The 12574-nt window shown below is 32.9% G+C and overlaps 1 protein-coding gene across 1 annotated transcript in view; it reads left to right on the top strand.

Moving 5' to 3' along the window:
* Positions 1-12574, top strand: part of LOC132718992 (BOS complex subunit NOMO2-like) — a 45936-nt gene that overhangs the window by 14264 nt on the left and 19098 nt on the right. Inside the window, exons 5-17 of the mRNA XM_060702724.1 lie at positions 29-101; positions 1077-1154; positions 2093-2167; positions 2880-3014; positions 3726-3815; positions 4229-4285; positions 6732-6931; positions 7246-7423; positions 7976-8182; positions 8735-8798; positions 9117-9253; positions 9948-10096; positions 12340-12561. Coding sequence (XP_060558707.1) covers positions 29-101; positions 1077-1154; positions 2093-2167; positions 2880-3014; positions 3726-3815; positions 4229-4285; positions 6732-6931; positions 7246-7423; positions 7976-8182; positions 8735-8798; positions 9117-9253; positions 9948-10096; positions 12340-12561 — 1665 coding nt within the window. The remainder of the gene's footprint in view (positions 1-28; positions 102-1076; positions 1155-2092; positions 2168-2879; positions 3015-3725; positions 3816-4228; positions 4286-6731; positions 6932-7245; positions 7424-7975; positions 8183-8734; positions 8799-9116; positions 9254-9947; positions 10097-12339; positions 12562-12574) is intronic.

The following is a 12574-nucleotide window of genomic DNA, read 5'->3' as shown; positions in this document are numbered from 1 at the left end:
ACTGATATTCTTTTTCCTGTTAATACAGTTACCAGTTCAAGAGAATCATGCCTGGAAAATACGACATAAAAGCCACTCAAGATCAATTTAAGTTTGAAAAGGTAAGGTTAAACAAAAGAATATTCTGTTATGCTGGTACATTTATTAACATGTTGCGTCTATCAGCATTGCTACAGTACATACCAGCTTATAAGACATATGTGCCGCGTCATGTCAAAACCAACATAATGGGTTTGCGACCAGCATGGATCCAGACCAGCCTGCGCATCCGCGCAGTCTGATCAGGATCCATGCTGTTCGCTTACAGACCCTATTACAAGTAGAGAAACTGAAAGCGAACAGCATGGATCCTGATCAGACTGCGCGGATGCGCAGGCTGGTCTGGATCCATGCTGGTCGCAAACCCATTATGTTGGTTTTGTCATGACACGGCTCATATCGTCTTATAAGATGCTTCCACAACTTCACTTATCTCACAGGGTTTTTAGCTCAGCTGAGCACAAAGTGCTCAAGGTTGATCTTTTGGGATCACTCTGCTTCCGTCATGCATTGTTAAATGGCATCAAACTTTTTCTCAAAACAACATCTCCTTTACGAATCAGCCAATATTGCTAAAACTGAGCAGGAATGTTCCTTGCATGAAGCTCTTTAAAAATTGTTGTAAGAATTCCATTCCATGCTAAATTCTGATTGTCATGGCAACTGAAAGCTGATTGTCATGACAACTGGAAGAAAAAAAACATCTTCTAGTGGGTGTCTACCAAGTTTGTTCAAATACAAGCCCTCGTTTCAAAATTGGCCGCACCCCAGGGGGTCATTCATTTTCCATATATGTTTATAGTAAAAACAAGAAAAAAATCTTCTACAAAAAAACCAAAGAGCTAGAACATAGATATTTAGCTTGAAATATCTTCTAGTGAGTGTCTACCGAGTTTGTTCAAATAAAATACCATCCCTGGGGTCAAATTGGCTCACCATAGGGGATCAATCATTGATATTCCTAATACACGTATTTCAGATATTTAATTTGTATACATTTTAGCATGGGATATTTACTTTGAATATATATTTTTCAGTCTGAAGTAAGTGTAGAAGTAACATCTGACAATGCTGATGCAGGTAGTAGCTTGATTATTGCTGGATATGCAGTTACAGTAAGTAATATTTACTCCAGGATATAGTGAATTGTCACATGTTAATCATTATTGTCATTAGGGTCTATCATATGAACTCATCTCAGTTGAGTGCACAATAGTTGGTTTATTTTAAGGTTAAAAGTATATTGATTCAACCTCATGTTATATAGAGGTGATGCACAAATTGTAGCATGTTGTTTTATAATTTGAGCATGTAAGTTTTGTTTTCAACAGAATTATGTTTTGAAATAAGTTTAAAAAATTGCCAAAGTGTGGAGTGGCAACAGATTCCACCTATGTGACCAGAGCAGATCTAAATCAGCCGACACATTTTGTACCTTTTGACCATGGTCTGCACTGTTTCCTAGTCAGTCAAGTTGAAAAGATTAAACTTTTCAGATAGATAAGAACTAAAAACATTCGGTAAATAATTACCACTGCTACTTTGCTCCTGGTTGTTGCATTCATCGAATTCAATAAACTCTACATATTAACACATGTATAAATTAATTGAATCTTCAAAACAGATTTTTTGATTTAATCATCTAAGAATAAAGATAGAAATATTTTGTAGTAAAAAATGTAGAGGATATTCAAGTTTTTCTATTCTGTATGTAAGGGATTTCTTATAAAATAAATATTTCACGAGTGGCAACTAAAAGTTAAATTTGATCATATTCATTTATAGAGATGAAAATAAATCCCGTATTGATAGAATAAACTTGAATTTTATGTTTTTTTATCTACTTTTCTCTTTTGTTTGACATTACAATTCGAAAAATTGATTTTGTGTATTGGCTGAATTTAGAAGAATGTAGTCCTGCAAGACAACAGTGAAAATATGTTTCACTGCAGTGGAACAGATTTTTTACAGTGAAAATACGAAAAATGAAAATACGCATTTTATTTCATCAATAATTCTTAATATTTTATCTATAGAAAAAATCATATTTCAGGGTAAAGTATTTAGTGAAGGGGAACCTATAAAGGGAGTGAATTTCCTCCTGTATTCATCGACAGTTAATAAAAACGTAAGTGTTCTTCCATTATCAAATCATTCATGCTTATTCAGTGCCAGAAAAATTCAGACTCTAGAAATATGTAACAAGAAAGCAGAGAATTTATATTTATTATCAGTAAAATGATTCACATATCAAAAGCAAATTAACATTAAATTTACTTTTTTTATCACCATAGTACCATCCTGTTATGATAAGAGGTATAATTTCTTTTTGTAAAATAATTTTGACACATCTAATGCTAGCTTGTAATAACTTAAGTTATGCATCAAGCTCTTGCTAAAATTCCAAGACCTCGTTCTTTTTAAAAAAAAAAAATGATTAGGAAAAGAGAAAAGATTCTTGGTTTATTACATTTTTGAAAAAAAAAAAACTATGACAGATTAGTGCTAGTTAATACTTTCAAATAAACTTTGGGTTGAATGACAGTCAACCAATATTTTCTGTAATTGATTTTAAATGGCAATTAGAGCTATTTTCAGAGAGTATTATATATACAGTGTAACCTCCACAAAACATCCCTCTGTAAACCAATTACCTTTATACAACAACAGTTTAAATTTTTCCTAAAAAAAGAGAAAAGACTTTAAATATATCCTCTTTAGAGCAAAAATTTAACTTTTTTAGAGCAACGCTTCGACAACAACTAAAAGGTCCGTCACCCAAAGGGTGTTGCTGAGCAGAGGTTGTACTGTAGAATAATTATGTTATTTTCTATTTATAGGATGTGTTAGAGTGTGACAAGTCAGCTGTGGCAGGGATCGGGAAAGTTGACAAGTTAGACCCACTGTGTCATGTGAGCTCGGACACCACGGGAAAATTTACATTTCCCTGTCTGGCTACTGGGGAATATTTTCTGGTGAATACATCTTCATTTATATATCCCTGCTCAGTATTGCTTCTAGAATTAAAGTTTTAGTGGACACAAAGGCCTGTTGAATAGAACTTTGAGAGACATGTGAACACAATAATTTGTGATAACTACAGTCTACTACTGTCAAACTTGTTTTTTTCACAAGCATATATGCTTTTTAAGAACTTTGGCCAGAAGTTTAGAGAGAGAAATGGATAATGAAAGTAGAAAGTTGTTGTTTTATTTTGAAACCACTCTTTTTTCTATTTTTAAAACTGTCTATCCTATCACCTGAATCAACTTATATATAATTTGTACTGCATAGAAGACAGTAACCAGTGTCTAGAATACAGAAACCAGTATGTAAAGCTAAAGAACCTGTAATCAGTGAATTGAGGACAAGTTAAAGGAAAGGTGAAAAGGATAAATTTGGAGACAGGGTTTTAAGGAATATATATTCAGATATCAATGGTATTCCACAATTCCAGGCTCTAAATGCAACAATGCTTATACATATATATGTCCAGATGAAATATGCATTTTATTTATTTCATTATTTAACCATTTGGTTAATTGAATGTTTATAATTATAATTTTTAATGATATGACTCAACAGTATGTCCAGTAAATTTCATTGCACCTTACAAAATACTTTTAGCACACATCAATTTATTATAATTATATTATTAATATTGTGTACAATTGACTATTTTACAGGTGCCATTTTACAAGGGCGAACATATTACATTTGATGTTAAACCAGAGAAACTTCCATTCCAAGTAACCCACGGACCGTTAAACCTTGAGGTGAGTTTTTACATATGAGAGTACACCTAATTCCATTATTGTATACCTTGACCACATCAGATGGAGGTGGTTATAATGAAATCACTTTGTCTTGTCGGGCAGCATTTTTGTCAGTCAGTCCGTTTGTCCATCTGACAATCCTGGCCACATCCAATGGTATATGAGCATTTGAGCTTTATTTTGTTCATAATCTTAGTAAAAATAAAAGAAAAATACATAATCCGGTGGTGGAAATAAAATTAAATGGAAAAATGCTGTCCCTCTGTAGACTTACAAAACAGTTTGTTCGGACATCCCTTGCTATTTGCATATTTTTATTACTCAATGGATTATGTTATAATTTATGATACTCGAATGCTAACATCATGTAGATTACAGTATTAAGTATGAATTTGTCACCTTTTTATTTTCAGACTGTATTTCAAGTTGCAGGCTTTTCTGTAAGTGGACGTGTTCTAGATTCTGAAAAGGTGAGTAGAAGAGTCTTTTAGATAATTATCAGACATGATTGAGTAAATCATGATAATGTGTAATGCTCAGTTACCATAACTCTTAGCTTCACTTAATGTTATGCACCCACAAAGTTGGGTGCATATAGCATTGCACTTGTCCGTTTGTCTGTCTGTTCGTCTGTCCGTCCGCACGTCTGTCCGTACGTCCCGAAATCTTGTGAACGCAACTCCTCTTAAACCGGATGGCAGATTTTGCTTAGACTTCCAGGGATGAACAAGCTAAATGTGTAGATGGTAGTAAAGGAAGGAATTTTTGCTTCGACTAAATTTAACAGAATTATGGCCCTTTGTTGATTTTTTCACTATATACTATGTAGAAATTTTGTGAACGCAACTCCTCTTAAACCGGATGGCAGATTTTGCTTAAACTTCTAGGGATGAACAACCTTAAAGTGTAGATGGTACTAGAGGAAGGAATTTTTGCTGCGACCAAATTTAACAGAATTATGGCCCTTTGTTGATTTTTCACTATATACCATATAGAAATTTTGTGAACACAACTCCTCTTAAACCGGCTGGCAGATTTTGCTTTAACTTCCAGGGATGAACAACCTTAATGTGTAGATGGTAGCAAAGGAAGGAATTTTTGCTGCGACCAAATTTAAAGAATTATGACCCTTTGTTGATTTTTTCAGTATATACCATATATATGTTGTCAGTGGGGGCATCTGTGTCCTTTGAACACAGTTCTAGTTTAATGCCTCTCTTTGTTGTTAACAACATTGAGTATATTGTAAATAATGTATCATTATTGCATTCAATGACTTAAGAATCATACAGTTGTAATAATATATATACCGTATTACTTTCAAACAAGGCACCAGCATGTTATATTGGAAAGCATGTTTATCAAGATAATAAGGAAAACTACATGGTCTTCATGGCTGAGTGGTTAATGATGCTAATTGTTAGAAGTTTGAACCACTTATCCCTCACCTTTGCAGGTTTCACTCCAGTCTGGGGCTTTGAATTTATCCCTATGAGAAAGCTATCATGTGTGGTTCTACTGATGAACCTATTGGTGTTCTGAAATAATACGAACCACAGGTCTTCCTTCACCTCTTAAGCTGGAAAGTTGCAATATGACCTTTACAAGAAGCACTAAACATTCTGTTACTTATTTTCTAACTACTTAGAAAGGGGCATGTGTCACTTCTGATATACATTGCTTACTCTCTGTTTTGTTGACAACAAGGTATCCTTACTTGCTTCTCCCAATATCATGAATTATATTTGTCTATGCTGTTACAACTTAATATTTTATATACAGTCGAGACTGCCTTAGCGACCCCCTGATTTAAACGACTCCCTGTCTTATCCGACCTTGTTTCAGTACTCCCAACGTATTTTCCTATATAAATGGTCTGAATTAAACGACTCCCTGTCATATGTGACAAGCGACCCTAATTGTCAGGTCCCAATGCAATGTTTGGTCTGATTTAAACGACTTTCACACCTTTTAATTGTCCGTTAAATCAGATAAATAATCCTATTATAACACCTTGAGGGCCAAAATAATTAAGTCCAATTATAATCCAGTAGCAAACAAAGTCTACACACCTCTATCTCAATTACACAGTTGACATGTATAAATGCAGGTATCAAGTGACGTAGCGTCTGTTTATGGGAAGCATGACGCAATCAATGTGTGTGTAATGTACATTATGGCCTGAGTAAACTGGTTAAGACTTGTGTTAGATTTTTTTTTAATTATAAAGTGCCCACGGAAGATTTTTTAGGCAGCATATTTTTTTTATTTACCTTTCTATGACTGCATAATTAATACGGAAAAAATATTGATACTAAACCAGAAAAAGCTTTGGAATATGGATATGTTGAAAGATCCTGTAACACAATTTTTTATGTTTTATTTATAAATATGATGCTCAAATTAAGATTTGTCAATATTGTAAGTTCAAATATAAGCATTATTTATAAAGATATCACCCAATTTAACATTTAATATAAATAAAGGCCATTAAAGGGAGGTAATTAGAACTTTATTTTCTATAAATTCTAAGTTAAATTTCCCAATAAGTAATCAATGCATGTAATCTATTGATTAAATATAATGTGCACAAATAATTTCAGTACACATTTTACATATTCTTTGATGTTTGAAAGTTGTTTTATTTGCATAATTATATCCATATATATTTTTTTTGCAAGTGTGGTATACACTCTGTAACAATATCAATCACAAAACATAAGGGATCTTTAAGTCACAATAGTATATAGACAGCTAGATGATACTTAAATTTAATTTTCTTTGAGACTGTATTAAGAGACTCCCTGTCATATGTGACCTTTTTCTGAAGATCCCTTGGAAAGTCACATATGACAGTCTCGACTGTACATGACATAAAGTCACAGTCATGTATTAAATGGTATTTTGATTATGCAGGGATCCGGGATCAGTAAGGCAGAGATATTATTGAATGGCAGACCAGTAACAACCAGTGGAGTGGATGGCGTGTATCATCTGGAGAATATGAAGACAAACACATATAAATTACAGGTCAAAGCTGACAATATTTTCTTCGATGAACAGGAGATTAAGATTACCCCAAACACTCCACAGTTACCTCCCATTGTCCCTTCAAGGTAATTTAACACTGTTAATGTTTATTTATACACATGTCACAATAAAAAGTAACAAATTTGACCATGCTTTTAACTGGTTATGAGTATCACATGACCAATTAATAGTGTGTGGCCTGAGGCTGAAAAATTATAATCGAAATTGGCCCGCTAAAAAAACAGCATGGGCAAATGTGATGTAACATTTGACAGTATCAAAACAAGCTACCTGAAAATGAAAGCGGGTTTTTTGGGTACGGATTGCTGGATTTCTTTTGTGATTCTGCATTTTAGTTTTCAAAGAGTTTATTTTGGAACAATATTTATATTTTATGCAGTTTCAACATCTGTGGTAGAGTAACTATAAGCAAGTTTCCAGACAGTCTGTCGCAGCAGGTCACTAAAAGGAAGTTGATCATCTTCCCAGAAGGCAAAGGGTCTGCAGCGGTATCCAAGGAAACTGATGATGAGGGAAAGTTCTGTACGCCTGTTAAACCTGGCAAATACATTGTTAGAGTAAGTATTCTTGCATATCAGACAGGATTATCTACTGTTTACACCAGTGCTAGAAAAACTTGTTATATCCCTAATAAGTTGTGTTTTTAAATGACGTCATTTCCATGGGCCTTTTATGAATGAAGTTGTAAATTCATATGCTACTATAAGAAAAAGTGCTAAATGAAAATACATTGTATTAGTTTCGTAATTTCTTTTCGTAATATCATTAATTTGTGATAGGCAAGAAAAAGAATCAAACACCAGCTGTCGTCACAGATAGGAATATCTAGCACTCGTGTAACTGTTTAGCAGAAACTTTGCGGTGCTTCGTTACTGCCGTTTACTGTTATCCTCAAGCTAGATATTCCGGTCTGTACCTGCAGCCGGTGTAAGATTCTTATATTATATTGTTTTGGAATTAGAGCCATTTCTTGTATATGACATTTCAGTTATGTACCAGAATGTAGTAACTTGCACATTTAAAACAAGTAAAGCAATTTCTATACTGAGTGCATACTCTATAACAGTATAAGACTGGTTTAAAATATTGCTTAATTCTATTTTGTCTAGGTCCATCTATCTGATACTGAAACTAAAGCTGGTTTGACAATAGCCCCAGTTGAACAGTTGGTCACGGTGACAAGTAAACCAGTATTGGACGTCCTGTTTTCTCAGTTCCGTGCCCAGGTATCAGGTACTGTAAAATGTATGGAGAAATGTGGACCAATGGAAGTTTCCCTCGATGCTGTAGGAAGATCAGATAAACAGATCTCTCAGGTAATAATTTATTATACTTTTAGACTTATCTAGAATGGTCTCTCATCGGAGAGCCACCAGGTGGTCTTTGTTGAAAGGTGTTGTCTATCCACAAATTTGTCTCATTACTAATTTTTATTTTAAAACATAATTCAGTGTCGATGGACTTGTTTTAAAAATCACTCATTTTATAGTTGGCCTCTGTTTAAAGGTGCTATTTATTCATTCACATGTTAGTGAAATTACTTTAGTTATTCTTAAATAGAATTCTTGTAATGAAAGACATGGTCTCTACTTTAAGGTAATCTTTAAGCAAAGGTTTGACTGTAATGGCAATAAACATACAAATTGCTGTTTATAACATGAAAGGCTGATTAGGAAAAGATAATCAAATACTTCGAATGAAACCGATAAAAATGTTTGTGGTATGTCATACGTCAGCTGAAGTCAAGATACCTGTGTATTAATAAACAGATCATTTCACAGGCAAATTTCTTTCTTTTTTTTACATCCAAAAAAAAATAACATTTAGAAATAATACTCATATTAATGGCACTTTAATTTTTTTTGCAGACCCTTACATCACAGAATACAGCCACCTTTATCTTTGAGAATGTTCTACCTGGAAAATACAAAGGTAAATAATTGGTATCTTAACCTTAATAAGGGGATGGGGGGAGATATACATATATGTTAAAATAAATTTTTGTATTTAATTTTGATTTATGAAATAAACTCTTTATGATATATATTTAGGAATATTATGTTTAACCTTGAAATGTAAAAATCCAGCTTTTTTACAGAGTTGCCTTAAGATAAAGATCAGTTTATATCAACTGAAATTTGTTTTATTACAATTCTGTTTATAACCTTGAATTGTTTAGTCCATTTTTTTTTATGGAATTTCCTTTGAATTAAAGTCAAATTACATTTACTGAACATTGTTGAATTACAGCAACTATAATGAGGGATAGTTTATGTTGGAAAGAGAAGACTGTAGACTTTGAAGTGGGCAACTCTAATGTAGAGAATCTACAGTTTCTACAGACAGGATATATACTGAAGTGTACCATATCTCATCCTATAACATTGGTGAGTCTTTAAATACAATATGGACAACCCATGTGTTCTGGATAGTAATGTTTAGTTGTCATGTTTAGTTTTAGTTTAGTTAATAGCATTTTATTTTAGTTTGTGTTGGAGTCTTTAAGTTTATTAAATCACACTAAACTCCCTAAGTGAAACCAACCAGTCCTAAGCATTGAGTGTAAAGTTTCTTGCTTACAGAAACAACAGCTTGTCCCTGACTGGGTTTGAACCCACAAGTCTAGCAATGTTTAGATTACTGTTCTAGCATGTTAACCATTTGGCCACGCCGCCACTTGCAATGTGATGCAATAGTATTGCAATAGTAATGTTTGTTTAGCATGCGAAAATTTTTCTGGATTGATATACCTTTTGTCTATATTATTCAAAAGATTCCTATGACATGTTATACTTGAATGTTTAAAATTTATTTTTGACTATACTTATAAAATGCTTCCCATAAATTAGAGAGCATTAAGTCCGAAACTATCCCATTCCACCATTAATATCTTAAAGGGACTTGTCTGTTTTCCAATCTGGACAAAACCATTCGTTATTTATAGGGAAAATTTCATAATTAATATATACTGACTGAAAAGCGAATAGTAGACCATGATCAGATGGCACTGTTTTGCCAGCTAATCTTAGACATTATTTTAATGAGATTAAAAACAGAATGTTCTAAATTGGTTTTATACAGCATTTTGCCCAGGAAAAGAAGGAAGGCAGTGTGGGATCATTTGAGCTAAACAAAGGCAAGAACCGGTTTTGTCTGGCTCAACCAGGTATTTACAAGCTCACACCAGACTCGTGCCACAAGTTTGAGAAGGAAATTTATACCTATGACACGTATGTTTATACATATATATAGATGACCAATGTCTTTTTTAAATACACAAACTTATTACATTGAAAAATTTAGAAAAATTATTCTTGTATATACACATACATGTAGCTGTATTTTGAAAAGAATAACAAAGTTATTAAACCTTAGACAGCCTTTGCCAAATTTATAGATGGGCCAGTTTCTCAAAGCTCTGTTAAATTTAACCGTCTGTTAAATCCACTAACGGACGGTTAAATTTAACCGTTGTGTTAAATTCTGTTGCTCAAAATTAACGCTCACTTTAACTGCCACTTTAACAGCTGAATCTGTCTGTTAATTTAATCGAGGTTTGAACCTCCGTTAAAATTTAACGGAGGGATCCTAGAAATGAATCTGTATGTGTGATATCTGTTTTTATGCATTGACAGTCGTACTTTAATGAAATATATGCAGAATATCAAAATAGATATAATGAAGAAACAAATTTAACAAATTCCTAATAGTTCATTTTTCTCCAATAGAAATTTCTTCTATTACATGACGCTGTTTAAATTTTATAAATGTATTTAATCATTACCATAAATTATAGTGTTAGGGTTAGGTTTTTTTTTTGTTTTTGCTTGGGTTTAAAACACACAATGATACATACAATGAATAAAATAAGGTATTTCAATTTTAAGTGTCCATTTAGACAATTTTGTGTGGATGTTATTCTGTAACTAACCATATTTATTTAGTTCTACATCACTTTTTTCTGTTTTAATTGGTATTCTGAGATATCGTAAAAAATAATCGATCGAAGCAAAAATTGTAATGATAATTGGTTACGATTATGTTACGATTATCTTCAAACATATATATTATTTTTGCTTCTGACAATGATCTCTCAGAGATTAAATAAAATAATATCCTCAATCAACTCACATGGGAAATGATCACAGTTCGAAGTTCAATGTTTATTATTGTAAAAGAGGTTATGCTTTTTGAATTATACATCTAATTTGATTTCATTACTCAGCAGGTAGCATAGAATTACCAGTTTCCAGCAACATGTATGGGCCTTAACACAAAAGCTTTTTAGGTTGGTCCACTTTTCAATACACGTTGCTCTGTATGTTGATTATATCATACAGCTACTTATCTTGTGTCCTTATAAATTTCAGGTTTCCATGAATTTGTCACTGATAAATTTAGGAAATAGATATCAATTTTGATTGCTTTGTTGTAGAATAATGCATGGTTCGAATTCAAATGTGCAGGTATATAATCACAAAGGCCGATAGACCTGTATCGGTAATAAATTACAAAGCATTTGAATAATAAACCAAACTACATAATTTATAGCGTACTTCTAAGTAATTTTCCTGTGGTTTATTGATCATGTCTGATGTCAGCATCCATTTTTTATGCAGTGTACATAATGTATATATGTGAATAATGTGAAATGTGTCAGAATTTGAGTTAACACATCAAAATTTCCATTTACCTATTCCTTAAGAAGAAGAGTTTTGTTAATATTGAAATTTGTTGCTCTTATCTTTTAATCATGATTATTTTAGACAACATGTTTTACTTTGGTAATTCAGACGACATTTTGCAGACTACAGAATGGGGAATTATGGGATTGAATGAACCTGTTAACAGCTGGTTAAAATTTAACAGGGGTGTTAATTAACACTCCTGTTAAAAAGTTTTGAGCAACAAGTTTTTAACCGAATGTTAAGTAACAGTCGGTTAGCTATTTTAACGGACTGTTAATTTAACAGATGGTTAAATTTAACAGAGCTTTGAGAAACTGGCCCCAGGTTGAAACAACTTGCAGATTGGTAAAAACTGACTCTCTATACTGTTGCCTAAGTAATTTTATTAGTTTTAATACTGAGCCACCTGTAAATAACAGTGGACAGGTCCAAATTCAAAGTTGGCCAAGTTCATTATATAAATTTGGCTGTGTGAGTCTGTAACCAGTGTTTAAAAAGGAAATTTACACAAGCAATTGTCCTCTTTAGTTCTAGATAATCATATTTTTGTCATAAACTTTCAGTGTTATCCTTGAAATTCATGTGAAATTAATTTTTTTTGACAGTCAAAAAAGTTAGAGGAAGAAGGTAAAAAATCAAAGCTCATTTTGTCAGTTCTAATTAAGATGTAAAATTTGTTATGGAAAGAAATTTAAACATTATGTTGGCAAGTGATAAATGTTTTTTTTCAGTACTTCATAATTTCTGTATTTTAATGATATATCATCTTGTTATTAACACATTAGCTCAAATCCGGAGACACTCACCCTCACAGCAGTATCACACCTTGTACACGGTGTTGTAAAAACTGAGCTACCAGTCCAGGATCTGATGGTGACAATTGTGTCAGGACTGGACCAGTCTACCACAAACCTGGGACCGCTCAAAGTTGACAGTGCACCTGGTGGTAATGGTTCTAAACAGGAAGTGAAAGGACCACAAGTTTATAAATTCTCCCACTGGACTAGGTAACCAGTCTAA

Source organism: Ruditapes philippinarum, unplaced genomic scaffold (assembly GCF_026571515.1).
Source record: "Ruditapes philippinarum isolate M1 unplaced genomic scaffold, ASM2657151v2 ctg1578_1_1_1_1, whole genome shotgun sequence".
Lineage (NCBI taxonomy): Eukaryota > Metazoa > Mollusca > Bivalvia > Venerida > Veneridae > Ruditapes > Ruditapes philippinarum.
The sequence above is the reverse complement of the archived record's forward strand: the minus strand, read 5'-3'. Positions and strand labels throughout refer to the sequence as shown.